Here is a 26,644-nt window from a genome sequence, read left to right as displayed (position 1 = left end):
CTGAGATGTTTGATAACAAACATCCCAGGGTTCAGAGAAGCCATCATGTCGCCAGGGACCTCGTAGTGACCACTGTCCAGCAGATGCATTTAAAATGGCTTCCCTGTCCACTTACTATGTCTAGGAATTGACAAAGACATAGTAGGAGCATTTTGCTCAAGCAAATATGCTCTCACATGTAATATAATGCACCCTCCCTTAGGGCTGCAAGGCCTACTAGAGGGATTACTTACATAGACTGCATGCAGTGTTAGGGGACATGGCACACAGGCTGTGTGTCATGTTGTGTTTTCAATTTTGGAAGCACCTTGTTACGCAGCCCCCAGTGGCAGTCTGCATAAGGCTGGTGCTGGGTCCTTCAGAGTGGCATGCACTGTGCTGCAGCTCTGAGGGGCCCTCTTCAGTCAGTACCCATGCCCTGGGTATGAGGGGTACCCTTTGCTAGGGACTTATAGGGTGTTGAAAGGTCAGGTCACTTGGGGATCAGGTGTCTTGTATTAGGGAAGGAACACAGGCACTGGGGACCTGGTTAGCAGGAATCCAGTGCACTTCAGTAAAAGTTGCATCTAAAAAACAGGTAGAATGTGTGTGGGGGGTATTGGGGCGTACTGCATCAGAACCCAGCTCCCTGCATGGTTACATTATATTTGGATTCATATTTTTCTATTAGCCAATTATTTATGATTCTGCTCACTTCGGCTATGATTGTCATTGAGTTGTGTCTGGTGCTGCAAAAATGAAATGTGCTTCCCAGGTTTTTCCTGACAGAATAGTCTTTCACCTATGGCAGCCTGCTACGTACCGCACATATTACATCAGTAATGACATCTTCTATGACAACATTTATGATGTAACTCAAAGATTTGCAATAAAATTATTGATGAGAAACCTGTGCATGGCGGAGGCGAGCGTTATAGTTACCTTAGAGCATGAGTTATAGTGTCTTGAGATAAGTAGAACTGTTATATTTCTATGGTTTTGTACCTTTAAGATCTGAACCTAACTATAACATCTCTACAACATTTGTTTCGTTTTTTGCAAATGTCTAAGATCTTTTTAATTCTATTTCCTAATTATAACATCCCTTACACCTTTGTTTTTTAAAGTGAATATACACACACACAAAGATAGTAAAGGTTAAAGTGAGATTTAGTTACGTAAAAACATAACATTTTAAACAGTAAAAAAACACTGAAATTCAACAGTTATGGGTAACTTAAGTCAGGTCATATTATCCATGGTGTTGTTGTGTAGCCATTTTATTTATAGCTTCATACATGTTATTTTAGCATACTAGGCCTGCCGCAGTGCACTTTAACCTACATATATTTTATTCAGCTTTGTTTAATTATTTTAACAATAGCCACATGTGGTCTTGTTTTATTTTCTCTATCTAGCTGTTCTTTGCCTAGGCCAGCACTGCATTCTTAAATTTATTTTTCCCTGTGCTTTTCTCAAGGCTGCAGTAAGATATGTTGCTGGTAAAAGTGGTACGTTTTGTCTCTAATGTTCACAGAAACATACACTCTTATGTGGGGATCCTTTCTTGGAACATCAGCTGTCTTATTATAAAAACACTACTTTGACCAATGTACGCTAGAGAAAGATTCCAGCCAGATGACCATGACTATATGCCGACTGCTGAGTGCTCCGCTGCAGCTGCTTATGTAGACTACAGGCCTCTTGCTCAGGTATGAGGTGTAAGGAAATGCCTCCTTGGCATGGTTGCCCCCTGACTTTTTGCCTTTGCTGATGCTATGTTTACAATTGAAAGTGTGCTAAGGCCTGCTAACCAGGCCCCAGCACCAGTGTTCTTTCCCTAACCTGTACTTTTGTATCCACAATTGGCAGACCCTGGCATCCAGATAAGTCCCTTGTAACTGGTACTTCTAGTACCAAGGGCCCTGATGCCAAGGAAGGTCTCTAAGGGCTGCAGCATGTCTTATGCCACCCTGGAGACCTCTCACTCAGCGCAGACACACTGCTTGCCAGCTTGTGTGTGCTAGTGAGACCAAAAACGAGTAAGTCGACATGGCACTCCCCTCAGGGTGCCATGCCAGCCTCTCACTGCCTATGCAAGTATAGGTCAGTCACCCCTCTAGCAGGCCTTACAGCCCTAAGGCAGGGTGCACTATACCATAGGTGAGGGTACCAGTGCATGAGCATGGTACCCCTACAGTGTCTAAACAAAACCTTAGACATTGTAAGTGCAGGGTAGCCATAAGAGTATATGGTCTGGGAGTCTGTCAAACACGAACTCCACAGCACCATAATGGCTACACTGAAAACTGGGAAGTTTGGTATCAAACTTCTCAGCACAATAAATGCACACTGATGCCAGTGTACATTTTATTGTAAAATACACCACAGAGGGCACCTTAGAGGTGCCCCCTGAAACTTAACCGACTGTCTGTGTAGGCTGACTAGTTCCAGCAGCCTGCCACACTAGAGACATGTTGCTGGCCCCATGGGGAGAGTGCCTTTGTCACTCTGAGGCCAGTAACAAAGCCTGCACTGGGTGGAGATGCTAACACCTTCCCCAGGCAGGAGCTGTAACACCTGGCGGTGCACCTCAAAGGCTCACCCCTTTGTCACAGCCCAGCAGGGCACTCCAGCTTAGTGGAGTTGCCCGCCCCCTCCGGCCACGGCCCCCACTTTTGGCGGCAAGGCTGGAGGGAACAAAGAAAGCAACAAGGAGGAGTCACTGGCCAGTCAGGACAGCCCCTAAGGTGTCCTGAGCTGAAGTGACTAACTTTTAGAAATCCTCCATCTTGCAGATGGAGGATTCCCCCAATAGGGTTAGGATTGTGACCCCCTCCCCTTGGGAGGAGGCACAAAGAGGGTGTACCCACCCTCAGGGCTAGTAGCCATTGGCTACTAACCCCCCAGACCTAAACACGCCCTTAAATTTAGTATTTAAGGGCTACCCTGGACCCTAGAAAATTAGATTCCTGCAACTACAAGAAGAAGGACTGCCTAGCTGAAAACCCCTGCAGAGGAAGACCAGAAGACGACAACTGCCTTGGCTCCAGAAACTCACCGGCCTGTCTCCTGCCTTCCAAAGATCCTGCTCCAGCGACGCCTTCCAAAGGGACCAGCGACCTCGACATCCTCTGAGGACTGCCCCTGCTTCGAAAAGACAAGAAACTCCAGAGGACAGCGGACCTGCTCCAAGAAAGGCTGCAACTTTGTTTCCAGCAGCCTTGAAAGAACCCTGCAAGCTCCCCGCAAGAAGCGTGAGACTTACAACACTGCACCCGGCGACCCCGACTCGGCTGGTGGAGATCCAACACCTCAGGAGGGACCCCAGGACTACTCTGATACTGTGAGTACCAAAACCTGTCCCCCCTGAGCCCCCACAGCGCCGCCTGCAGAGGGAATCCCGAGGCTTCCCCTGACCGCGACTCTTTGAATCCTAAGTCCCGACGCCTGGGAGAGACCCTGCACCCGCAGCCCCCAGGACCTGAAGGACCGGACTTTCACTGGAGAAGTGACCCCCAGGAGTCCCTCTCCCTTGCCCAAGTGGAGGTTTCCCCGAGGAACCCCCCCCCTTGCCTGCCTGCAGCGCTGAAGAGATCCCGAGATCTCTCATAGACTAACATTGCGAACCCGACGCCTGTTTCTACACTGCACCCGGCCGCCCCCGCGCTGCTGAGGGTGAAATTTCTGTGTGGGCTTGTGTCCCCCCCGGTGCCCTACAAAACCCCCCTGGTCTGCCCTCCGAAGACGTGGGTACTTACCTGCAAGCAGACCGGAACCGGGGCACCCCCTTCTCTCCATTCTAGCCTATGTGTTTTGGGCACCACGTTGAACTCTGCACCTGACCGGCCCTGAGCTGCTGGTGTGGTGACTTTGGGGTTGCTCTGAACCCCCAACGGTGGGCTACCTTGGACCAAGAACTGAACCCTGTAAGTGTCTTACTTACCTGGTAAAACTAACAAAAACTTACCTCCCCCAGGAACTGTGAAAATTGCACTGTGTCCACTTTTAAAACAGCTATTTGTCAATAACTCGAAAAGTATACATGCAATTTTTATGATTTGAAGTTCCTAAAGTACTTACCTGCAATACCTTTCGAATGAGATATTACATGTAGAATTTGAACCTGTGGTTCTTAAAATAAACTAAGAAAATATATTTTTCTATACAAAAACCTATTGACTGGATTTGTCTCTGAGTGTGTGTACCTCATTTATTGTCTATGTGTATGTACAACAAATGCTTAACACTACTCCTTGGATAAGCCTACTGCTCGACCACACTACCACAAAATAGAGCATTAGTATTATCTATTTTTACCACTATTTTACCTCTAAGGGGAACCCTTGGACTCTGTGCATGCTATTCCTTACTTTGAAATAGCACATACAGAGCCAACTTCCTACATGAGGGATGATGTCTTCCCAGGAGAACCTGAAGGGCAGAATTAGAGCTTAACATGCTGTGCTCTAAAATAGTCTAAGTAGGAGCTATTTTAATGATTCTAGTAACAATATGGTAGCGTTATTTTTATGCTTTACTCTCCTTGTCACAATTTTAATCCTGTCATGCTTCATCTTCCTAGTTATTGCAGTACACATTTTATTATCTAAGTTGCAGTTATTTCAATAAAACCTTATTGAACTTTATTTTGCCTCCGATTGTCCTTGCATATGTGAGACAAATGCAACTAAGAGAAACGGGTGAGATCTGAGTGACCACGATTTCCCTGAGGAGTCAATTGGTCAATTGTGTCATGTGCTCGGCTGCTCAACCATCTGTGCTCTAGGGTGGAGATGAGGCACTGATAGTTAGCCAGAACAAAAACCTGGATTAGGCCGATCAATCAATCAATCAATCACAATATTTATAAAGCGCGCTATGTACCCGTCAGGGTTTCGAGGCGCTGGGAGGAGGGGGGGGGGGGCGTGGAGCGCTGCTGTTTAGCGGTCGAAGAGCCAGGTCTTGAGGAGCCTTCTGAATGCGAGGAGGTCCTGGGTCTGGCGTAGAGGTGTGGGGAGAGAGTTCCAGGTCTTGGCGGCGAGGAAGGAGAAGGATCTGCCGCCGGAGGTCTTGCGCTGGATTCGGGGTACGATGGCGAGGGCGAGGTTGGCGGATCGGAATTGACGAGTTGGAGTGTAGAAGTTAAGTCTGGTGTTGAGGTAGGAGGGTCCGGTGTTGTGAAGCGCCTTGTGAGCGTGGGTGAGGAGTTTGAAGGTGATCCTCTTGTCTACCAGGAGCCAGTGGAGTTCCTTCAGGTGAGGGGAGATGTGACATCGGCGGGGTATGTCGAGAATCAGTCGGGCGAAGGCATTTTGGATACGTTGGAGTCGTTTGATGTCTTTGGTTGGGATGCCTGTGTAGAGTGCGTTGCCGTAGTCAAGTCTGCTGCTGACGAGGGCCTGGGTCACCGTCTTTCTGGTTTCTGTTGGAATCCACTTGAAGATTCTGCGGAGCATTCGAAGGATGTTGAAACAGGAGGAGGAGACGGCGCTGACCTGTTTGGACATGGTGAGGGCGGAGTCCAGGATGAAGCCAAGGTTTCTTGCGTGGTTGGCAGGGGTGGGCGGGGGTCCGAGGTCGGAGGGCCACCATGAGTCGTTCCAGGCCGAGGGAGTGCGCCCGAGGATGAGGACTTCCGTCTTGTCGGAGTTGAGTTTCAGGTGACTGTTGTTCATCCAATCGGCGATGGCTTTTAGTCCCTCGTGGAGGTTTGTTTTGGTGGTGAGCGGGTCTTTGGTCAGGGAGAGGACGAGCTGGGTGTCGTCGGCGTAGGAGATGATGCTGAGATGATGTTGGCGGGCCAGTTTAGCGAGGGGGGCCATGTAGACGTTGAACAACGTAGGGCTGAGGGAGGATCCTTGGGGGACGCCGCAGATGAGGTTGGTCGCTTTGGAGCGGAAAGGGGAGAGACGGACTCTCTGAGTTCTGTCGGAGAGGAAGGATGAGATCCAGTGGAGGGCTTTATCTTGGATGCCGGCTTCCTGGAGGCGGGTCAGTAGGGTGCGGTGGCAGACTGTGTCAAAGGCGGCTGATAGGTCGAGGAGGATGAGGGCTGAGGTTTCGCCGTTGTCCATTTGATGTCTGATGTCATCTGTGGCGGCGAGGAGAGCAGTCTCAGTGCTGTGGTTTCGTCTGAATCCGGATTGTGAGGGGTCCAGGATGGAGTTGTCTTCGAGGAAGTGGGTGAGTTGAGTGTTGACGATCTTCTCGATGACTTTAGCTGGAAAAGGGAGGAGAGAGATCGGACGGAAGTTTGAGATCGTTGGGGTCGGCTTTGGGTTTCTTGAGGAGGGGTTGGATTTCTGCGTGTTTCCAGCTGTCCGGGAAAGTGGCGGAGGTGAAGGAGAGGTTGATGATCTTGCGGAGTTCGGGGGCGATGGTGGCGTTGGCTGAGTTGAATACGTGATGAGGGCAAGGGTCCGTAGGGGAGCCTGAGTGGATGGTGTTCATGGTTGTTATGGTTTCTGCATCGTCCACGTGGGTCCAGGCGGTGAGGCGGCAGTCGTGGGAGGAGACGTCGGGGGTGGGGTCTGGCGGTGGACCGGTGTTGAAGCTGTCGTGGATGGTGGCGATTTTCTGGTGGAAGAAGGTGGAGAGGTCGTCGCAGAGTTTCTGGGAGGGCGGGATGTCGTTGGAGTTGGCTTTTGGGTTGGAGAGTTCCTTCACGATGCCGAAGAGTTCTTTGCAGTCGTGGGTGTTGTTGTTGATGCGTTCGGTGAAGTGGGCGCGCTTGGCGAGGCGGATCCGTTGGTGGTGTTCACGGTTGGCGTTTTTGAGGGTGGCGAGGTTGTCGGGTGTGCGTTCTTGGATCCATTTCTTTTTGAGCTTCTGGCAGATGCTTTTGGAGGTGGTTAGATCGTCTGTGAACCATGCTGGTTTTTTCTTTCCTTGGATTGCAGTGGGTTTCTTGAGTGGGGCAAGGGTGTTGGCGCAGTCGAGGATCCATTGATGGAGATTGATGGCAGCTGTGCTCGGGTCGGTTGCGTCGGATGGAGGGTTGTTGATGAGGGTGCTGGTCAGTTGGTCTTGGGTGACTTTGCCCCAGCGGCGGTGAGGAGGTAGCTGGATGCGGTGTTGCTCTGTGATTTTCTTATAGGTGAAATGGACGCAGTGATGGTCGGTCCAGTGGAGTTCGGAGGTGTGGCTGAAAGAGATGTGGTTGCTTGAGGTGAAGAGGGGGTCAAGGGTGTGTCCGGCGATGTGGGTGGGAGTGTTGACTAGCTGGTGGAGTCCGAGGTTGAGGAGGTTGGAGGTCAGTGATGCAGTGTTGGCGTCGTTGGCGTTTTCCAGATGGTAGTTTAGATCTCCCAGGAGGATGTAATCCGTGGAGGCGAGGGCGTGGGTGCTTGCGAGGTCGGCGATGGTGTCGCTGAAGGGGGCTCTTGGTCCTGGAGGGCGGTATATGAGGGTTCCTCTGAGGGTCGTGTTGGGGTCCGTGTGGATCTGGAAGTGGAGGTGTTCGGCTGTCTTGAGGGTATCGTCCGAGTGGGTGTGGATTTTGAGGGTAGCTTTGTGAGCGATGGCTATTCCGCCTCCGATTCCGTTGGTTCGATCTCTTCTGATGATTTTGTAGCCGTCCGGTATGGCGATGGCGATGTCCGGAGCCGAGGAGTCGTTCCACCAGGTTTCGGTCAGGAAAGCCACGTCAGGTGCTGTGGTGTCGAGCAAATCCCAGAGCTCGATGGCGTGTTTTCGTGCGGAGCGGGTGTTGATGAGGATGCAGTTCAGGTGTTTGGGGTTGAATATTTTAGTAGTTGGATTAGTCGTTCTGATGCAGGAGAAGTTGCAGGTGCGGCAGGAAAAAGGTCCTTTAGTGTGCTTCGGGGATGCCCGGAAGCATTCAGTGGAGGGGCCGGGGTTGAGAGCGCGGAGCTCGTTGGATGAGTAGCGGATGCGGGGGGCGCGGGGGCCAGGGGGGGTGGCGCTGGGCGCGGTCCAGGCGCGGACGGGCGCAGACGGGCTTGCCTCTGGCGCGTCAGCGTAGCGGACGCGCAGCGCCAGCCATTAAGAAGGGAGGGGGGAGGGAGGAGCAGCTGGGAGGCGGGAGGGAGCGGCAAATGGGGGCGCGAGGGGGGCGGGGCCGCAGGGAGGCGGCGGCAGGGAACGGGGACAAGGGGCAAAAACACTGAAAACGAGCAAAATACAAGCAGTTACAATAAGAAAAGCACACAATCAGAAATACAATAATGGCACAATACACGATCGGGGAGACAGCAATTCAGGGGGGCACAAAGGGGGCAGAGGCGCCGGCGGCGAGGCGCTGAAAAAGCGAAAAAGCCAAAAAACAACTTACAGGACGGCGGAAGCGGCACACGGGTCAAGTGAGCCGACAGGTGTCACCTGTAGTGGCTTCAGACTCAGTCCCCCATAGAGTAAGTGATTCTGCCACCCAAATTCAGTAGTCTCATTAGGATAATGAGAGCATACGCAACACTGCGCCTCCAACGTTTGGTCAAGTTCTCATTTTCCGGGTCCTCCCGAGTATCTCTGTCTCACTACATGCAAAGACACCTCAGTACTCTATAAGGAGACGTCTGTGGTATTGAGGATTTTCCTCCTCAGCTGAGTAGGGAGTACCTAACTGACGCTGTTGGTTGTTCAAGCTTGAACTCTAAAAGGATAATCCCCATTTGGTGTGTTTATCTCTGAACAAGATTAACCATTTATCACGGCGAACCCGCAGCAAGTAGCAATTGCAGTCAATATGCGACCACCCCTTACTGCACATTTATTGGCACATGGCCTAACGGCCCAGAGGGGTCCTGTCACATTTGTTGTCGAGGCTCATCTAACCTATGAACAGAATTTGTTTATTCTTGGGTCACATTTCCAGCAGCTGATGGGAACACAAATACATTTCATCACTATAAACCTGCGAACATACCTGCACAATATAGAGCATAAACATATCTAAAAAATACCTCTATCTCATCAAGAACATAATAATTAGCTTGATGGCGCCCTACCCCATACAATTCTATATGTTAGGTTAGGTCCTCTAATTAATGATGGTCCAACCTGGCCTTTATTGGTCACATATACACCTCACCCTGCTGCAGTGAATCTAACGGTAGCTGAAGTCCTTTGCCTATATGCTGAGCTTACGGTAATATACAGACAATTAGTACAGTTTGTAATGCAAACATTGAACACAAACCCAGCATGTGTTGCTCTGGCGCAACCACATGCAGCAACGCCGGGTATTAATCCTGCGACTGAACATTCAATCATGGGTAAAGTACCCACCAAATGAGAAGAGATTCAGTTTTGGTTACCTCAAAAAATAAAGGCACTGTGGAGCAGTATTTCCCTGTACGGGACCTCAGGATAAACATAGAATATTAACAATGTGCTTGCCATTTGGGATGGTTCCCACAATAGATAACTGTAATACATGGGGTACAGTATTAGCCACGCTCTATACTACTGCACACGGTACACCAACACTTGCCAATTTACCAGAAGGGTTGAAACAAATTCAAGATGAATACGGGGCTGCCCCATCCCTGGACTTGGGGATGCAACTAATGGGCAATTTTGCCACAGTATCTTCAATTATATTAAGTAACCTTAAAGGGGAAGCCGTTACACTAGCAGCGTGCATGCGGCTCCGGGACGTTACTCTGCAGGATCAAGCACATGAGCTGCCAAAGATTATCGCAGAGACCTACTCTAGTATTGGTCGAGATAGTCTGGGGGCCAGACCCACAAAACCACAGTTTCAGGGTAAATCTAATAAAGATTCTACCAAGCAAGCTCCTGAGGGTTCTAAAAAACGCTGGGAGGAAAAATAACTAACATCTAAAAAATGAAAGGAGGAGAATCTCCATATACGGAGACCCCACAAAACAGATATACTCTCAGAAATAGAGACAACATAAAAACGCCTGACAGGTATCAATATACTGATATACACCAATCTTGTTCCTTTCAGGACTCACCGGAAAAACGCTGTGAGAGAGGTGGGCGGTCAGAGCGAAGAAGTGAGTATGTGAAACCGAGACAGGAATCACAATGCTCTACAGAAGTTTCTGTTAAAAAAGAAGATAAACTTCCCCCCCAAAAAAAAACAATTCAAAAAGAAAACAGTGGCAGCAGTTGCAGTTCGTCATGCCACTTAAGAAGAGATTTCTATTGAAGAACAAGAAGTGGGCACTAGCACAGCTAGACAGCACGGCAGAGGTCACAATAGTTCCCCAGAAAATTCAAGAGCATCTGGAGGTGAAAGCAACTGATGACTTCTTCCAAGCTGAAACTGCAGACATGCATGTCTCCATGCCTGAGAGGGTGTACAAAGTAACGTTACAGTTAGGAGGAGACAATGAATGCACAGTCGATGCAATCTTTTGGGACCGCGACGTAAACATATATGATTATTCTATTCCTCAAAAGGGATTGGCTACCTGAATTTGTCCATAACTTGCCCACATGGGGAAGAGGTTATCAAACTTCCTTTCTCACCCCTTGTTCCCAATGAGCTCACAGAATCCTACACCATCTATTGGGCATTGGCACAGGCACTGCGTTATATCGCAACCACGTAGGGCGAGATAAATATTCCCCCTATCATGTAATTCCAATTAAACATCAACCACAACCACAGTATCCAATAAAACATTATGCTAACGCACCCGCGAGGGAAATCCTCACACATCTGGAGTACCAGGGCGTAATCGAACCCTGTGTCTCACCAATAATCCCTTATTCCCAGTAGCTAAACCGGACTATTTGTACAGAATAGTCTTGGCTACAGACACTTAAATAGTCATACACGCACATACGCTATACAAAACTCACACAGCACAGCACTCACGAGCAAACACAGTGCGCAAAAAAAATACAAAACACTGGATTTTTCCAATGGTTTCTTCTGCCAAAATAGAACACCTGAGAGTAGAGACCTAACAAGTTTCAGCGTACTAGGCTCCCAGAAAAAATTCAGTTGTTTACCACAGGGGTACAAGAACAGTCCAGGACTGTTCCCAGCTCATGTGACTTCAATATTGCATGACACTGAACCCGAAGCATTGTCCTATGCAGATTATATTTATCTCATGGATGATGAATTGCTGCAACATCTAAGACGGGTAGCCGCAGTATTGTAGGATTTACCGAATTTGGCTATAAATTCAACTTCAAGAAAACAAAAATAGCCTTCCTTAGCATCCTGGTTTTAGGATACGAGCTATCAAGTGAAGGAAAGAGCCTAGCGCCACAGTTCTTGGAAACAAATGCGTGCAGTTACAACCTCCAAATACCATTAAAAAAACTCTATTCACTATTGGATTTCCTAAATTTTGTCAGAATTTACATTCCAGATTATGCATCACACATAAAACCCTTATATGACTTAATACGTCCTGACTTTTCCAGTAAATTTTGGACAGTCGAACCCACATGCATTCTCAGAGCTTTGCAAACAGACATGCTTGTAGCACAACACCTACACACAAAGGACAATAAAAAACATCTGGTCATCAGAGTAACTGCTGGTGCCACTGGTTTCACCTCTGTAACTTTCAATGAGAGTAAGACAGTCCCAATTGCATACAAATCACATTTGTATTCAGCAGCAGAACAACGCTTTCCTCCCACTGAGAAAATTCTCACAGCTGTTCAGATGGCTGTAATTAAAGAAAGACCACTGGCCCAGGCGCAATACATTATTGTAGTATTTCCAATCCAAACCCCTGAGGCTGTTACCAAAGCCAGCATTCCAAACACTAAAGCATTACATCCACGTTGGATCCAATGGGGAACGTCTCCGACAGCCACTGATGTTGACTATATATTCGACCCAATGTTACAAACTCAAGAATTTTTGCAATATGAACTAGAATATCCAGTTCCGACAAATACACTGCCTATTGATCAATATCAAACAGTCATGTACACCGATGGCTCAGCACAACCAGCAATAGACACAAAGCATCAATACTCCGCTGCTTGTGAAGTCGTAAGTGGCTACTTGGAGGATAATAAATTTTATCCACAACATACATTCATGCAAACCCTAGGGGAATGCACTGCACAACTCGCAGAACAAAAGGCTCCTGTGGTGGCACTGGAACATACGGATCCTGCACAGCTAACACTGATTGTCTGTGATTCGTACTATTGTGTCCAGTTCTTCAATGAATACCTGCATTACTGACACCAGAATGGGTTCAGGGATTCTAAAGGCAACACCATCCAACAAAGACTTCTGTGGGGGAAAGTCACGGATCTGAAGGAAACGCTACCAAATGTCCATGTTGTACATACACTTGGACACCAGGGCGTTGGAATACATATTGCTGGAAATACACTGGCTGCTGAAGCAGCCAAATCAGCAGTAGCTACGGCTGCTGTTGCTGCAGTAACTCGTTCTGGAATGAAACCGGACAATGACATATGGGCTGCTGTAAAAGCCACGGCTGAAGGCATGCCCTTTCCAAAACCATTTCCTGCTAAATATTCCTACCGAATGGGAGGCTTCCTTGATGCAGAAGTAAGAATACCAGGCGTGAGAGTCTGAGTAATTCCCAATAAAGACATAAGACCAGAGTTGATTAAAGCAGCGCATGAGGGGATTGCATCTGCCCATGCTGGTGTGGCGGCTACAATATCACTACTGCAAGCACGTTACTGGTGGCCAGGTCTATAAAAACAGACCAAGCAGTATGTCATTTGTTGTGAGGGTTGCCAACCAATAAAGGGGTCCACCGTCAAACGCCCACCGCAGACACCCTTCCTAATTCCAACAAGCCATCACAATGTGTGCACTTGTACCATTGTGGTCCCCTAACACCGAACAGTGCATACAAATACATCTTAGTCACTGTTGACTCCTGCTCCAGATTTTTATGGGTGTGGCCACAATACTCAGCTGACGCTCGGACCGTTATTAAAGATTTGCAAGTCTTTGTCAACACATATGCAGTTGCTGCTTTCCACTCAGACCAGAGCCCTACTTTTGCCTCAAGGGCATTCAGGGACACCATGGCTTCGTTAGGGGTCCAACTCCATTACTTGTCTCCATTTCATCTTGAGGGAAATAGTGATTTAAAGCAATCTTTAACAGCCAGAGTATTAGATACGGGTCGTAGTTGGCTTAATCATCTGAATGGAGTCCAGAGGGCACTTAATAATCTGCCTAGAAAGTCCCTGGGGGTGTGGGGATTCTTACTTCATACGAGTGACTGTTTGGAACTCCAATGTATGTTCCAGATCTTGGTGGTCCTGGCGTCGAGGCGGCAGAAACAAGTTTTGACATAAATGAATGTGTCACTGTCTTGCAGGAATTACAATAGTTCTGTCACAATGCTTCTGCCCGTGCTGCCTCCGTAGGAATTAAGGATGTACCAATAACACCTATCGGCTGGATTCCAAAGGTTGGAGATCTCGTACGTGAAAAAGATGCTGTAAAAAAGGAGTTTGGTCCTTGCTATCGTGCACCAGTCCCAGTCCTGGGAATATACGGTACCAGAACTGTCATTCTACCACTGTTGCCTGGCGCTAAAGAAAACCGCTTTGTATCTATCAACAATGTCAAGTTACACCACGTGGCCGATCCTGAACAGCAGGCCAAGAGGAGCAGCCAGTAGATCCCGAATCCCTCTCACTACTGGCCGAGATGTCCCTCTACAAGTTTTGAGCAGTTACGCTGACACCTCTCCGAGCTTTGGGAGGGTGAACGTGATCTTGCATTGGCTCCCCTAACATCTATCGCAACAAATAGCACAGAAATTGCTTATCGATTTGACTCAACTTCTGCACAGACGGATAGCATCACTTACTGTGAACAACAGCGGGAGACCCCTACCAGTTCTCCTCCTACACATACAGCTCCAGTTTTTGCACAAACTGCTTCTGGATACTTCGCCGACGTCAACAACACTTTCTCTGACTCATTTGCCTCTTCTACATTTCAACTGCCAAAAACACACAAGCTGATAAACTGGCTTGAAACAAATTACTTTATTCTCCCTTGGAACTATCTGTGGCTTTGACTATATTAGCTTTCCTCCTTTGGATTGGCTTTATCATAATATTCTTTCTTTTGATACATGGTCATTACCTTCCTGAAAGATCGACAGTTGAATTGGTGGATGACGTCCTAAAACCCAATTTTTCTTATCACAAGGGCCGCAGAGACTTGCCTTTTGTGAACATTTCCGCTATACCAATTCCTGATGGGATCGTTTGGGATAAAGTCACATTTGATATATACAGCCCCACAGAGGTCATTCAAATACCATATGTGTTTAAACTTTTTATGAACGACGTAATAATACCCAGAGTTGTTTCCGATGACAGGGATGTGAAAAAAGTTGGTTCTATGATGACTGAATTTCAGTATTTTACTGTATTTGAAAGTGAGGATGTGTATCAATCTAAAGAGAAATTATGGTGACATGTTTTGCTATAATTATTATGGATACCATTTCATTCACAAAGCGAGTAGCCCAAAGACTATTTTTAATTACACACAATGGGAACATTGTCCAACTCCACCACAAGGGAGTTCTAAAACATATTCTGAAAAGTTTGCATATTTTTCTGGGCACAACGTCAAAAATGCTGAGTCATGTTATTTCAAATTGCCATTGATGAAAAATGTACATATACTATTGACAGATACGGAAGTCATCTATTCAGATGTTTTTGCAATACGTCCTTTGTCCTACATGAGTAATAACAATTTAAAAATGTAACCAAAAAAAAAAGTAACAATATAAAGAAGTGTCATTTTACAAAAGGCAGACCTACTTTTGTCAAAGGTCAGAACACCAAAATATAAAAAGGCAGACCTACTGATTTTATCAGGAGGCCAGCACATCAATATATACAAAGCAGACCTGATGGCTTTGTCAAAAATTCACCACAATAATTTATCAATATCCATAATCCAATTTATTCCTTATCAATACATACAAAGCAATGCTTAATAATTATTGTCAATTTTGTTTTAAATAAAGCATTTTAATCAAAACAACCTTAAACAGGGATGTGAGTCTTTCTTTAAGGCTCTTCAGGCCACAAAATGCAGCCACAGAACTCACCGCAAGGGGGTCCCCACACTCCAGTTGAACAACATACAGCTCCAGCTTAGAGTGCTTTAAAAAAAGATGGTAAGCTATCCTGAGGTCATGTATTCAATGAATCAAGACTTGCCTCAAGTTTTTTCTAAGTTCCTGGGGGTGCTGCTGTAAGCCATGTAGCCTACCACAACATCTAATAAAATACTTGGTGATGACCCTGCCCCACCTCCTGGGGTGATTATAATTGAAAAGGGCAGGCCTGTCCTATTTTATTTTTCCAGTGAGGGGACCAAAAAAAAAAAAAAACTGTTGTCGACCTCCCCACGTCCTATGGGGGGGCATGGGATCCCAACCCTGCTTCCAATATGTTTTTCTGTGATACTAGGACATGGGCAGGGAGTCGGCGAATCCTAAAATGGCTTCCAAACATCCCTGTAGATCAGTGGTTTCCAAACTTTTTAATGTTGCACCCCCCCCCAGTTGAAATATAAAAATCATTGGGCCCCCCCCTCAGAATCTTTCACAATTATTTCATAAAGATGGCAATGTTTAAATATGTCTAGACCTATTTAAACATTGCAGTTAAGTACTGTTAACATTTTAAATATGCTATAACATGCTTCTGCTTAAAACAAAGGCCTGTTATTGTCACCTACTGCGCTGGACTTCTCACCTCTGGATTTCGGATTGGCGAATACATACTCCCAGATAAGGGCGACCCCTTCTAGTAGCCACGGTGCCGCTTGACAGGCTACGCCAAAGCAGACCGTACCCTCCAGAAGGAGTCCCAGAGGGAAAAAACCCCAACACTGGGGAAAAAACCTCTAACAGGAACTCCTGAAGGAAAACAAGAAAAAACAGGGCTTGACCACAGGAAACAAAAATAGGCAGTATCCAGGGTAAAGGCAGGAAAAAAGGAACAGGCAAAAATATCCCAAGACAAAAGCAGGAACAAAGAACAGGCAAAAATCTCCCAAGGCAAAAGCAGGAACAAAGAACAAGCAAAAATCTCCCAAGGCAAAAAAGCAGGAACAAAGAACAGGAGCGAACAGCACCACCAGAAGGAAGTGTTTGCAACGCAAGGAGGAACAAGACTGACTGACTTATATACTGAGAAAAGGGAAGTGACATCACAGGAAAGGGAAGTAGTATAAAAGAAAAACAGAGCATGCTGGGACAAAACACGAAGAAGAAAAGATGGACACAACATGGATAGAGACAGGCAAAAGGACCAACAAAAAACCCACCACCAACAACAAAAGAAGAAAAAAGGCTACAAGTAAGTGTAGTGCGTCCGGATGCGAAATATATGCTTCCCAGAAAGCATAGTCAAAAAACGCGGGGAACGGCGCTCCGAATATCGGTAGCGCGTTCCACCCGCGAGGACAGAAAGAGACGCCGTGTCAGAGTGCGGCGTTACAGTAGGTCCCCTCCCCGAGGCACCAGGTTTGTCAGGATGATTGTCAAAAAACAGGCGAACCAAACGGGGAGCATGGACGGAGGAAGCATCCTCCCAAGACGGGGTACCCTTTCCAATGGACCAAAAACTGTAGCTTGCGTCGAAAAATTCAGGAATCACAGATCTCCTGGACTTCATACTCAGGCTGTCCGTTGATAGACAGAGGAGGTGGACGTTGGAACTGACGATGGTAAGGATCAGGAACAAAGGGTTTTAACTGGGACACATGGAAAACAGGATGAACCCTCCAGGTATGAGGTAAGCGGAGGCGAACAACTACAGGATTCAGGATGTGCAAAATTCGAAAGGGTCCATAAAAACGTGGTTTGAACTTATTGGTGGAAAACCGGGATGGTAGAAATCTGGAAGAAAGCCATACCTTGTGGCCCACTTGATACAAAGGTGCGGCTTGCCGATAACGATCCGCCTTTCGCCTTATAGCTTGTTTCGAAGCTAGGAGAGTTGTGTGAAGTAGGCCCTGGATTCGATGGATCTGTCGTGAAAAAGAAGTGACTGCAGGCACAGAAGAGGATGTTCGAGAAACAGTAGTGAAAGTCCTCGGATGAAATCCATAAGTACCATAAAAGGGTGTGGTCTTGGTCGCACTATGTATTGTGTTGTTATATGAGAACTCGGCAAGAGCAAGATATTCCGACCAATTGCTTTGTGTGGCATTACAGTAACATCTCAGATACTGCTGAAGTTCTTGATGCACTCGTTCAGTTTGCCCGTTCGTTTGTGGATGGAAACCCGAGGATAAAGAAATCTCAATGTTAAAGAAGGCACAGAAGGCTCTCCAGAAACGTGATACATATTGAGGCCCTCTGTCCGAAATGACCTCTTGAGGAAGACCATGGAGGCGAAAAATATCCCGTAGAAAAATGCGACTCATTTCTGGGGCCGTTGGTAGTTTCTTCAAGGCTGAAAAATGGGCCATCTTGGTGAATGAATCTACGGTCACCATGATTACTTGGTTACCAGAGGAGGTAGGTAGAGAGCATATGAAATCCGTGGATAGAGTACACCAAGGAGCGGAAGGAACCGGTAAAGGTCTTAATAAACCTGCCACCTTAGTTCGGGGTGTCTTAGTCTGGGCACAGACTGGGCATGCTGACACATAGGTTTCAGTGTCTGTCTTTAGCGAAGGCCACCAAAAAGATCGCTAAAGCAGCTCCTGGGTCTTCCTGATACCTCGATGACCGGCTATAGGAGAATCATGGCACATTTTTAGAGCTTCTGTCTGCACTTTCTTGGTAGGTAGGAAAAGAGCATGTTGATGATAGAAGTAGTTGTCCTTTTTCTGCAAAAAAGGAGTCACTTTATCCCATTCTGAAGCAGACAGAAACTGGTACTCAGATTGAATGCGTTCTTGAAAAGATTGAGTAGCTCCGATGATCCTGCTAGCCTCAATAAGATGTGGAGAGGAGTTCTGGGCTATGTCAGGATATCTTCGGGATAAGGCATCTGCCACTAAATTCTGGGAACCAGGTATGTACGTGATCACGAAATCGTACTGGCTAAAGAAGAAAGCCCATCGAGCCTGACGACTGTTGCGACACTGAAAGCTCCGAAGACACTGGAGATTACGGTGATCAGTCCTAGCTTCAAAAGGCTCTCTGGAACCCATCAGGAAATGCCTCCATTCCTTACAAGCTACTTTGAGAGCGAGTAGTTCACGTTCCAGTACAGAATAATTTCGTTCAGCCTCTGATAGAATATGAGACAGATAAAAGATAGGATGTTCCAATCCATCATTGTCTTGCTTCTGCAGCAGAACTGCTCCAATAGCTCTGTCTGAGGCATCAGTCACGACAATAAATTTCTTGGTATTGTCAGGATGACGCAACACGGGTGCTTGGGTAAAGGCTGTCTTTAATTCTTGAAACGCGCGTTCAGCCGCCTTGGTCCAAATTAAACCCTTCTTCAGGTTCTCTTTCTTAATTGTTTGTGTTATGAAACTTTGTAGGTGGGCAAAGTTATGAATAAACTGACGATAAAAGTTTGATAAACCAAGAAAACATTGCGTTTCTTTAATGGACGTTGGAGAAGGACAATCTAATATGGCACTGACCTTGTCAGGATCCATGGATATTCCGTGTTGATTAATACAAAACCCGAGATAGCTTACTTCAGATTTATGGAACTCACACTTCTCAGGTTTACAAAACAATTGGTTCTTCTTGAGTCTTTCCAGGACTTGCAGGACATGATCTACATGGTGCTCAGGATCACAGGAATATATCAAGATATCATCCAAATAAATGACTACATATTGATTGAGTACATCAGAGAACACTGAATCCATAAATCGTTGAAAAACAGAAGGGGCATTGGTCAGTCCAAAGGGCATAACACGATACTCCTAGTGCCCAAAAGGGGTACGGAACGCAGTCTTCCATTCATCTCCTTCCTTGATCCGAAGGAGATGATAGGCACCCCGTAAGTCTAATTTAGTAAATATCTTGGCTCCTTGAATGGCATCCAATATATCTCTGATTAAAGGCAGTGGATATCGATCCTTAATCGTTATTCTGTTGAGTTCACGAAAGTCCACTCAAGGACGCAGATCCTTAGGTCTCTTTGGTACGAAGAAGAGAGGAGCCCCAGCGGGGGATGTGGAAGGAGCAATCAAACCGTTGTGTAAGTTGTCTAAATATTCCCTTAGCACCTTCTTTTCTTGGTCTGTCAGAGAATACATTCGACCGAAGGGGACGACTTCATCAGGAATCAAAGGAATAGCACAGTCATAACTGCGATGAGGTGGCAAAATAGGATTACTAGGTTTCTGAAAAATCCTGATATATTCCTGATAACAATCTGGAACCCCCTGAATTATATTGATAGAGTTAGTGTTATCCTTAGTTGACTGACAGGACCTTTTTGGAGTCCAATAAGAAGTAGTGGAATAACAATTCTGTTGACAAAATGAAGACGTTAGGGATATAGTTCGTGTTTCCCAATTGATATAGGGGTTGTGTCGGGCTAACCAGGGAATTCCCAAAATCATGATGTGATTTGGTGAGGCTATGAGATCAAAGGCAACGTGTTCTTGATGCCCCCCAAATGTCAAACAAAGAGTAGGAGTTGAGGCCACCACAGGTCCTGAGGTTAACGGAGAGCCATCCACCGTGTGAACCTGCTCAGGAGTTTCTTTAGGAATGCGGGGAATTCCTTTACTCGTAGCCCAGGTCTCATCCAGATAGAGTCCACTGGCTCCACAGTCAAGGAGAGCCAGAAGATGTTCTTCTTGATCTTGTGAACTTTGTAACTTGACCGACAGGATAAACAGGGTGGACATGCTTTCTTTGGAGGAACATATTGATGGTACTTCAGCTCCTCCCGTCTCCTTCCTCCTTACAGGGGACGGGAGCTGGCGTTTCCCGCAGGCCTAGTGGGACGTACCGGACAACTACGGATCAGGTGGCCAGCCTTACCACAGTATAGGCAAAGTCCCCTTCGTCGTCGTTCCTCCCTTTCTGACTCCGTCAATGGCCCACAAACCAGATCTATCTGCATGGGCTCTTCATGGGGAGGTGGAGAGGCTTCAGATGGACTATCTTCCGTTCGCCGACTGCTAGCACGTAAGGTACTGGACTGGTATGGAGCTCTAGTTCTACGTCTTTCCATCTTGCGCTCTCGAAGTCTATACTCGATGTTCATAGATTGATCCATTAATTCTTTCAAAGAACAAGCTGGAGAAGAGTGTACAAGCTCATCTTTAATTTCTTCACGCAGGCCTCGGCGGAAAAGGGTTACGAAGGTGCGTTCTACCCAGGAGGTTTCAGCTGCCAGCTGTTTGAAGCGGGTTATATACTGCAGTACGTCCTGATTACCCTGCTGAATGTCACATAAGGCTTCTTCAGCTGCTGCTTCTACCCCAGGTCTCTCAAACATTTGTTTGAAAACAGTCAGGAAAGCGGAATAGTTCGCCAGGACTGGGTCATCTGCAGAAACCAGAGGAGTCGCCCAAGCAAGCGCTGGACCAGACAAGGCGCTGATCAGATAGCCCACCTTAGCCTTATCCGAAGAAAACTGGAGTGGACGAAAAGCAAAGAAAACCGTCAGGGCGTCCAAAAATTCCTTCATCTTTAAAGGATCTCCGGAATATCGAGGAATAGTAGTAGATACGGGTGGTATGTCCATTGATCGGGAAGACAAGACCTGTCGTAGCGCAGTGTTCTCTGCCCGTAACTGTTGTAACTCTTGGGCTTGCTGTTGGACAATCTGTAACATGGCTTGAGCATTTTCTGACGCCTCTCCCTCTGGATCTTCCATGGCGCTTTCGCAACGCAGAATCTTTTGGCGTTGCAATCTGTCACGTACTGCGCTGGACTTCTCACCTCTGGATTTCGGATTGGCGAATACACCAAGTCTTCTACAGGTCCTGGATACTCCCAGATAAGGGCGACCCCTTCTAGTAGCCACGGTGCCGCTTGACAGGCTACGCCAAAGCAGACCGTACCCTCCAGAAGTAGTCCCAGAGGGAAAAAAAAACAACACTGGGGAAAAAACCTCTAACAGGAACTCCTGAAGGAAAACAAGAAAAAACAGGGCTTGACCACAGGAAACAAAAATAGGCAGTATCCAGGGTAAAGGCAGGAAAAAAGGAACAGGCAAAAATATCCCAAGGCAAAAGCTGGAACAAAGAACAGGCAAAAATCTCCCAAGGCAAAAAAGCAGGAACAAAGAACAGGCAAAAATCTCCCAAGGCAAAAAAGCAGGAACAAAGAACAGGCAAAAATCTCCCAAGGCAAAAAAGCAGGAACAAAGAACAGGCAAAAATCTCCCAAGGCAAAAAAGCAGGAACAAAGAACAGGCAAAAATCTCCCAAGGCAAAAAAGCAGGAACAAAGAACAGGAGCGAACAGCACAACCAGAAGGAAGTGTTTGCAACGCAAGGAGGAACAAGACTGACTGACTTATATACTGAGAAAAGGGAAGTGACATCACAGGAAAGGGAAGTAGTATAAAAGAAAAACAGAGCATGGTGGGACAAAACACGAAGAAGACAAGATGGACACAACATGGATAGAGACAGGCAAAAGGACCAACAAAAAACCCACCACCAACAACAAAAGAAGAAAAAAGGCTACAAGTAAGTGTAGCGCGTCCGGAAGCGAAATATATGCTTCCCAGAAAGCATAGTCAAAAAACGCGGGGAACGGCGCTCCGAATATCGGTAGCGCGTTCCACCCGCGAGGACAGAAAGAGACTCCGTGTCAGAGCGCTGCGTTACAGTTATCTGTATAATGCTTCTTTTGGCTAGAGTCTGGCGCCCCCACAGGATCACTTGAGGCCCCCCTAGTTTGAAGACCTCTGCTGTATATGTTGACAGTAGCCAAGTCTCATATGTTGATCTGCTAGTTCTGCGGTACTACTGTGGCCCCAAATATCTTTACATTTCGAAATTTAATTTCTCAAAAATTACTGAATGGATTTATACCCAATCACAAAAAAACACAAATTCAGGGTAAGGCTCTAGCTTTCCGCTAAATTTGGTGTAATTCCGTTCAGTGGTTTTTGATGTTGTGGTGTTCAAAATTCATATTTGAAATTGCATGCGGAAAACGAGTTTTGCTCATACACCCCTTTCCCCGCTTTGACGAATCAACCCAAAACATTCCAGGAGGAGCCTCTGGCTGTAAGTGAAGGAGTGGGGTTTCCTGTGCTGTGAAGAAAATGGACAGAAACTTAAGGAAGCAACAAGCCTCCTCTCCAGGGTGCCTGTGACCTGGAGAAAATGTTACGGTCTGCAATCTGTTAGCCATCAAATGTAAAGGCTGCTTAGGAGCCGTCATGGGCTTTAATTAATCATGGTACTGGAAGTTTCATGGTGACCAAGACTTATTTCTTTTGAGCGGTAATGCCAGGGTGTTACCAGCGGAGTTCTGGACTGCATACTTTTAATGGAAAAATGTTTGCACTAGGTACACTCTGACTGTATATTACTGAAATCTATATTTTCAAGGCGTTTATATAAAATACTGTTTTCTGCAGTTTGTGTCAGCATATCTTCTTCTACTGTTTGTAATACAATTTTAAAATGATGGCTTGGATACTCACAGTGCTCTCTTAATACACGTCACTACGCCCCACTATTCCAACTAAGGTTCCTTTCTATAACTCTGGTTACACAAGAGGACATCAGCGGTGGTCGCATAAACAAGTTGAGGTTTCGGAACAGTAATGAGTACATTTTCCTTTGTTTAGTTTAACGTGCTCTTATTTTTTATTTTAAGTGTATTTTATATTCAGTTATTTAAAGATGAAAGACTAACAAAACAGTTACAGAATATTTTATTCGTTTTAACCACATTTTGGACTCAGCCCCCCATTGCACTTAGACTCACGATTTACATACTTTGTTTACGGACTTCAACTGCTGCTTGGTATAAACCTGGGTGGTTGTATGCGCACAGGTGACTAAGTGTATTGTCCTTTCTCTTTTCTGCATGTAATGCCTCAGAACTGTAGTAATGTGTGCATGTTATCTATACGCGTTTTTGTTAAAGTTATTCGATTACTCTAAGTCTTTCAACTTAACTGCTCATAACTAAAGTGATTAAACTTTACGACAGGGTTAATACACCAGAGCAGTGGAAAAGCCATCTTTCGGTAGATCAACACTTATTGAACCCTCAGTATGAACCGTCACAAGTCGAAGACATGCGAGGATCTTGCCAAGCTATCATTTAGCACAAGAGAAAGGAAATACCTGAGCATATCTCCTGAGAGCTGCTCGGCCAGCAGCCGCTTTAATCTTTGCCGCTCAGCAATCTCTTTCTCCTGGAAGCCTTTAGGGACTCCTCCTACACAGGCTCCCCTTTGGGCCGAACCCCCGGTGCACGCTGCCATTCTGCCAGAAAGCCTAACCTTTCCCGGTGAAAGAGTACTGTGATAAACCTACATGCCTGCTTTTGTCTTAAGCAGATCGAAGAGTAGGGGTAAAGGTGGAGACAGTCTCTTTCCAAAGAAGGTTCTTTTAAAATCTGATTGCTTCCGCCTTTCTTTTCGGTGTCTTAATCGAAAGCAACGAGAGCAAATCAGAAAGCTACTTAGTGTTAGCTGATAGGCTCTGACCAATGCTAGGTGGGGCTAGAGCGCTGCACCGTCAATTATAGCCTGCGATTGGTTCTAAAATACCAACCTCTGTCCCCGGAAGAATTGCTGTTTCATTCAAGGGATCGTCGCAGCAGCCACTCTTCGTACCTGGAACTAAAACAAAAAGAACGAGTAGAAGTTGGCTGGGCTGGACGCTAGTTACCTTTAATTTATCCTTTAATCTACGCCGGTGGATCTTCTGCTGTTCATTAAGATCATTTTCTGTGTGGCGTTTAGAAAAGCGAAAAAGACAGAAGCGTGGCATGCGGAGTATTTTGTGAGGAATTGAGAGCCAGCACGTAGCAGATGCAAAGGTGATCACAACGAGGCAAGAAACAGGCGCGAGAGGAATATCAGGAATTTGGACAGGGAAGGAGAGAAGCTGGGTTGTAAACCCCTCCAGACGGCCCATTCCCGCAATGATAACACCACAGTTGGATATGTGTTCGGGTTTCTGATTCACAATGGTACATTTGTGTCATACATCTCTTGCATCTTTGATAACTTTAAACTTGACAATAAAATTTTTGTTACATGCTGTTCATTCCTTTTCTTTCAATCAATCTCACGTTTGGTCCTTAGCCGTTATTCCTTTTTTAAGTAGGCGGGTACTCGTTTCCCTTTAGGCTTAACTCGCTACCTTGTTTAGTCCTTGTGTCCAGCTCTCCGGCGGACCCGGGCTGCGAGTGCTGTGTTTTCCGAGAACCTCAGCTGACTGCCTTACCCTGCCGTGAGGCATCCCAAGATAAGTAGCCCTGCCAGCCCGCTGCGTTGGGTGTGGCCTTTGTAGTTCTTATTATCTCTTCTTTCCGCCACGCCGCCCTTTGGGCTACCGCTCGAGGGCGGCTCCCCCACTTCTTTTGAGTTATTCGCAGCCGGCCAACTGCAAGGCGGCCCACAGGTTATTCCAGAAGACCTCCGTCCCCTGGCGGGACAGGTGTACCCCGTCCTTTGCAAAGTATTCCGGCCTCTGTAGGTTGATCAGTCCATGTCTGATGCTCTCCCAGCCGTTTTGGATGCAGAATTTTTTGGCAGCTACATTCAGATTTTTCCGTGACCTATCCAGCGCACCTGCTGACAAGGCCCCCCTCCATTTTTTTCTGGGGATGATTTCTGACCAAATCAAAGTCGCTTTTCCAAGTCACCTGGCTGCTGACCCAAGGTTTGACCGAATGCTTTCCATTAGCTTCCTCCGGCCAAGTTGTGCCAATTTGTTTCCCCCCAGGTGGATTATCAGCACGTCTGGTTCTGGGTGTTGTGAGGCCAAGAGCTCCCTGAGTCTGTCCTGAAATTGTTCCCATTTCATGCCCGGGAAGCCAAACCATTTCAATTTTGTTCGCCAAGGGCGTTTCACGCTCGTGGGACCGCCCGACTCCCACCATGCCCGTGTTCTGTGCACGAAGGAATGCCCGATTATCCATGCCGTTCTGTGTTCACCTGTGAGTGTAAGGGGAAAATGAGGGTCTAGTTGTTGCCGCTAGTACCTTTCCTCCTTGTGCTGATCCCTGATGTAGCCTTTATAGGCGTTGGAGCTCCATCTCCCGATTGCTTTTATGCCGAGCTCTGGCATGCCGTGGCGCGCTGCTGTAGTTGCTGCCCCTATCCTGAATGAGTGGGTGCCAAATTTGTTAGCGGGGAGCCCCACACTGGTCAGTGCCCTCCTGAGTAATGCTTTGAACTGGAATATACTCAAACAGTCTCCATTCTTGTGCTTCAGTAGTGCCCCTTGTCCCTCTGGACTTAGCTGTAGGAATTCCCGGGTGCTGCAGACGGGGCATAGCTCGTGGTCGTCTAGGCATTTCAGCTCTATTTTTACCCCTTTTCCCAGTTGATCGGTTTTTGATTTCCGTAGTAGGATTTGCATGTTTCTTTGACCTATCTGTACGTCTTGCCTCTGTATGCATGTATTCGTATGCCCGTTTTTGGCTGGGGCCACTAGCTCGCTTATCCTAAATGCCCCAAAAAAGGCCATTGTGAATGCTGCCTTGAATAGGGTGCGTTCGAAGTTGTTGTGGCAGATATTCCTGAGAGCTCCCACCAGCTGCTTCAGGGTACTGAATTCGATCGGGCGCCGTTGGTCCGTGCTGGGCCTTCCAACCTGCGCCACCCCTTCATCGCTGTCTTCATGTAATGGGTGTTTGAAGGGTCCCTGCCCGTTGTCAGTTTGCTGTAATATGCTACCGCTGTCAAGTGTGCTTGTGCCCAAGACTTGGTTTTCTTCTGCATGTAAGCCCATTTTATGAAACGTTCGACTGCTCTTTGGGACTCCTCGTGGTCCTTAAAAGACTGTAAACCTGTTACGGCTAGCACTCTGTTTGCGTAAGATGCACAACGCCTCGTTGTTTTGGGTGCCAGGGCGTGTTCTATAAATGCAGTTAGGTCCCCTCTACCAGGCCCCATAAGCTGGTGGGGAATGGTGTCATCTTCTCTGCTCCCGGGGCCAGGCTCCTGAATTTCCCCATCTGGAATCGAGAGAGGGCATCGGCTTTAGTGTTTACTGTGCCCTGCACGTGTCTCGCTCTTATGTCTAGGTTGTTTTGAAGCTGCATAAACACCATGTATCTCAGCAGTTTTAAAACGAATGCACACTGGGATGCCCCTCTATTGATGGCGTGCACGACTGCTTGGTTATCAGACCATAGGGTGAGTTTCATGTTTCTCAGTTGTTCCCTCCAGATGGTCAGGGACACTGCGATAGGGAATAATTCGAACAGTGTGATGTTCTTTGTGAGGCCGCGAGCTGCCCATGACTCTGGCCACTTCTTGGCGCACCACTTGTCCTTTAAAAGGGCCCGAAACCCAAGCTGCCCGCCGCATCGGTGTACAATTCGATCTGTCTGGCTGACACCCAACCCTCTCTCCAAATCAGTGTGCCATTAAAATCTGCTAGGAATGCCTGCCATGTCTGCAAGTCCTGTTTTACTCCTGTGGTCAGCCTGGCATGGTCGTGTTTCTTCTCTACCCCCTTAGTCAGCTGGGAGAGTCGCCTGGCGAATACCCTGCCTACTGGGATGTCTCTTGTAGCAAAATTGAGTTTACCTATAAGCTCTTGTAGTTCCCCGAGGGTGGCCTTCTGTTTG

General features: G+C 46.9%; 1 protein-coding gene across 1 annotated transcript in view; it reads right to left on the bottom strand.

Moving 5' to 3' along the window:
- The window catches only part of BTBD8 (BTB domain containing 8), a 491,132-nt gene extending 467,682 nt beyond the window's left edge, over nucleotides 1-23,450 (bottom strand). The window contains exon 1 of the mRNA XM_069232349.1: nucleotides 23,179-23,450. Coding sequence (XP_069088450.1) covers nucleotides 23,179-23,318 — 140 coding nt within the window. The 5' untranslated portion in view covers nucleotides 23,319-23,450. The remainder of the gene's footprint in view (nucleotides 1-23,178) is intronic.
- Between the last annotated feature and the right edge of the window lie 3,194 nt (nucleotides 23,451-26,644).

The sequence above is a fragment of the Pleurodeles waltl genome, chromosome 4_2 (assembly GCF_031143425.1).
Source record: "Pleurodeles waltl isolate 20211129_DDA chromosome 4_2, aPleWal1.hap1.20221129, whole genome shotgun sequence".
Classification (NCBI taxonomy): Eukaryota; Metazoa; Chordata; class Amphibia; order Caudata; family Salamandridae; genus Pleurodeles; species Pleurodeles waltl.
The sequence above is the reverse complement of the archived record's forward strand: the minus strand, read 5'-3'. Positions and strand labels throughout refer to the sequence as shown.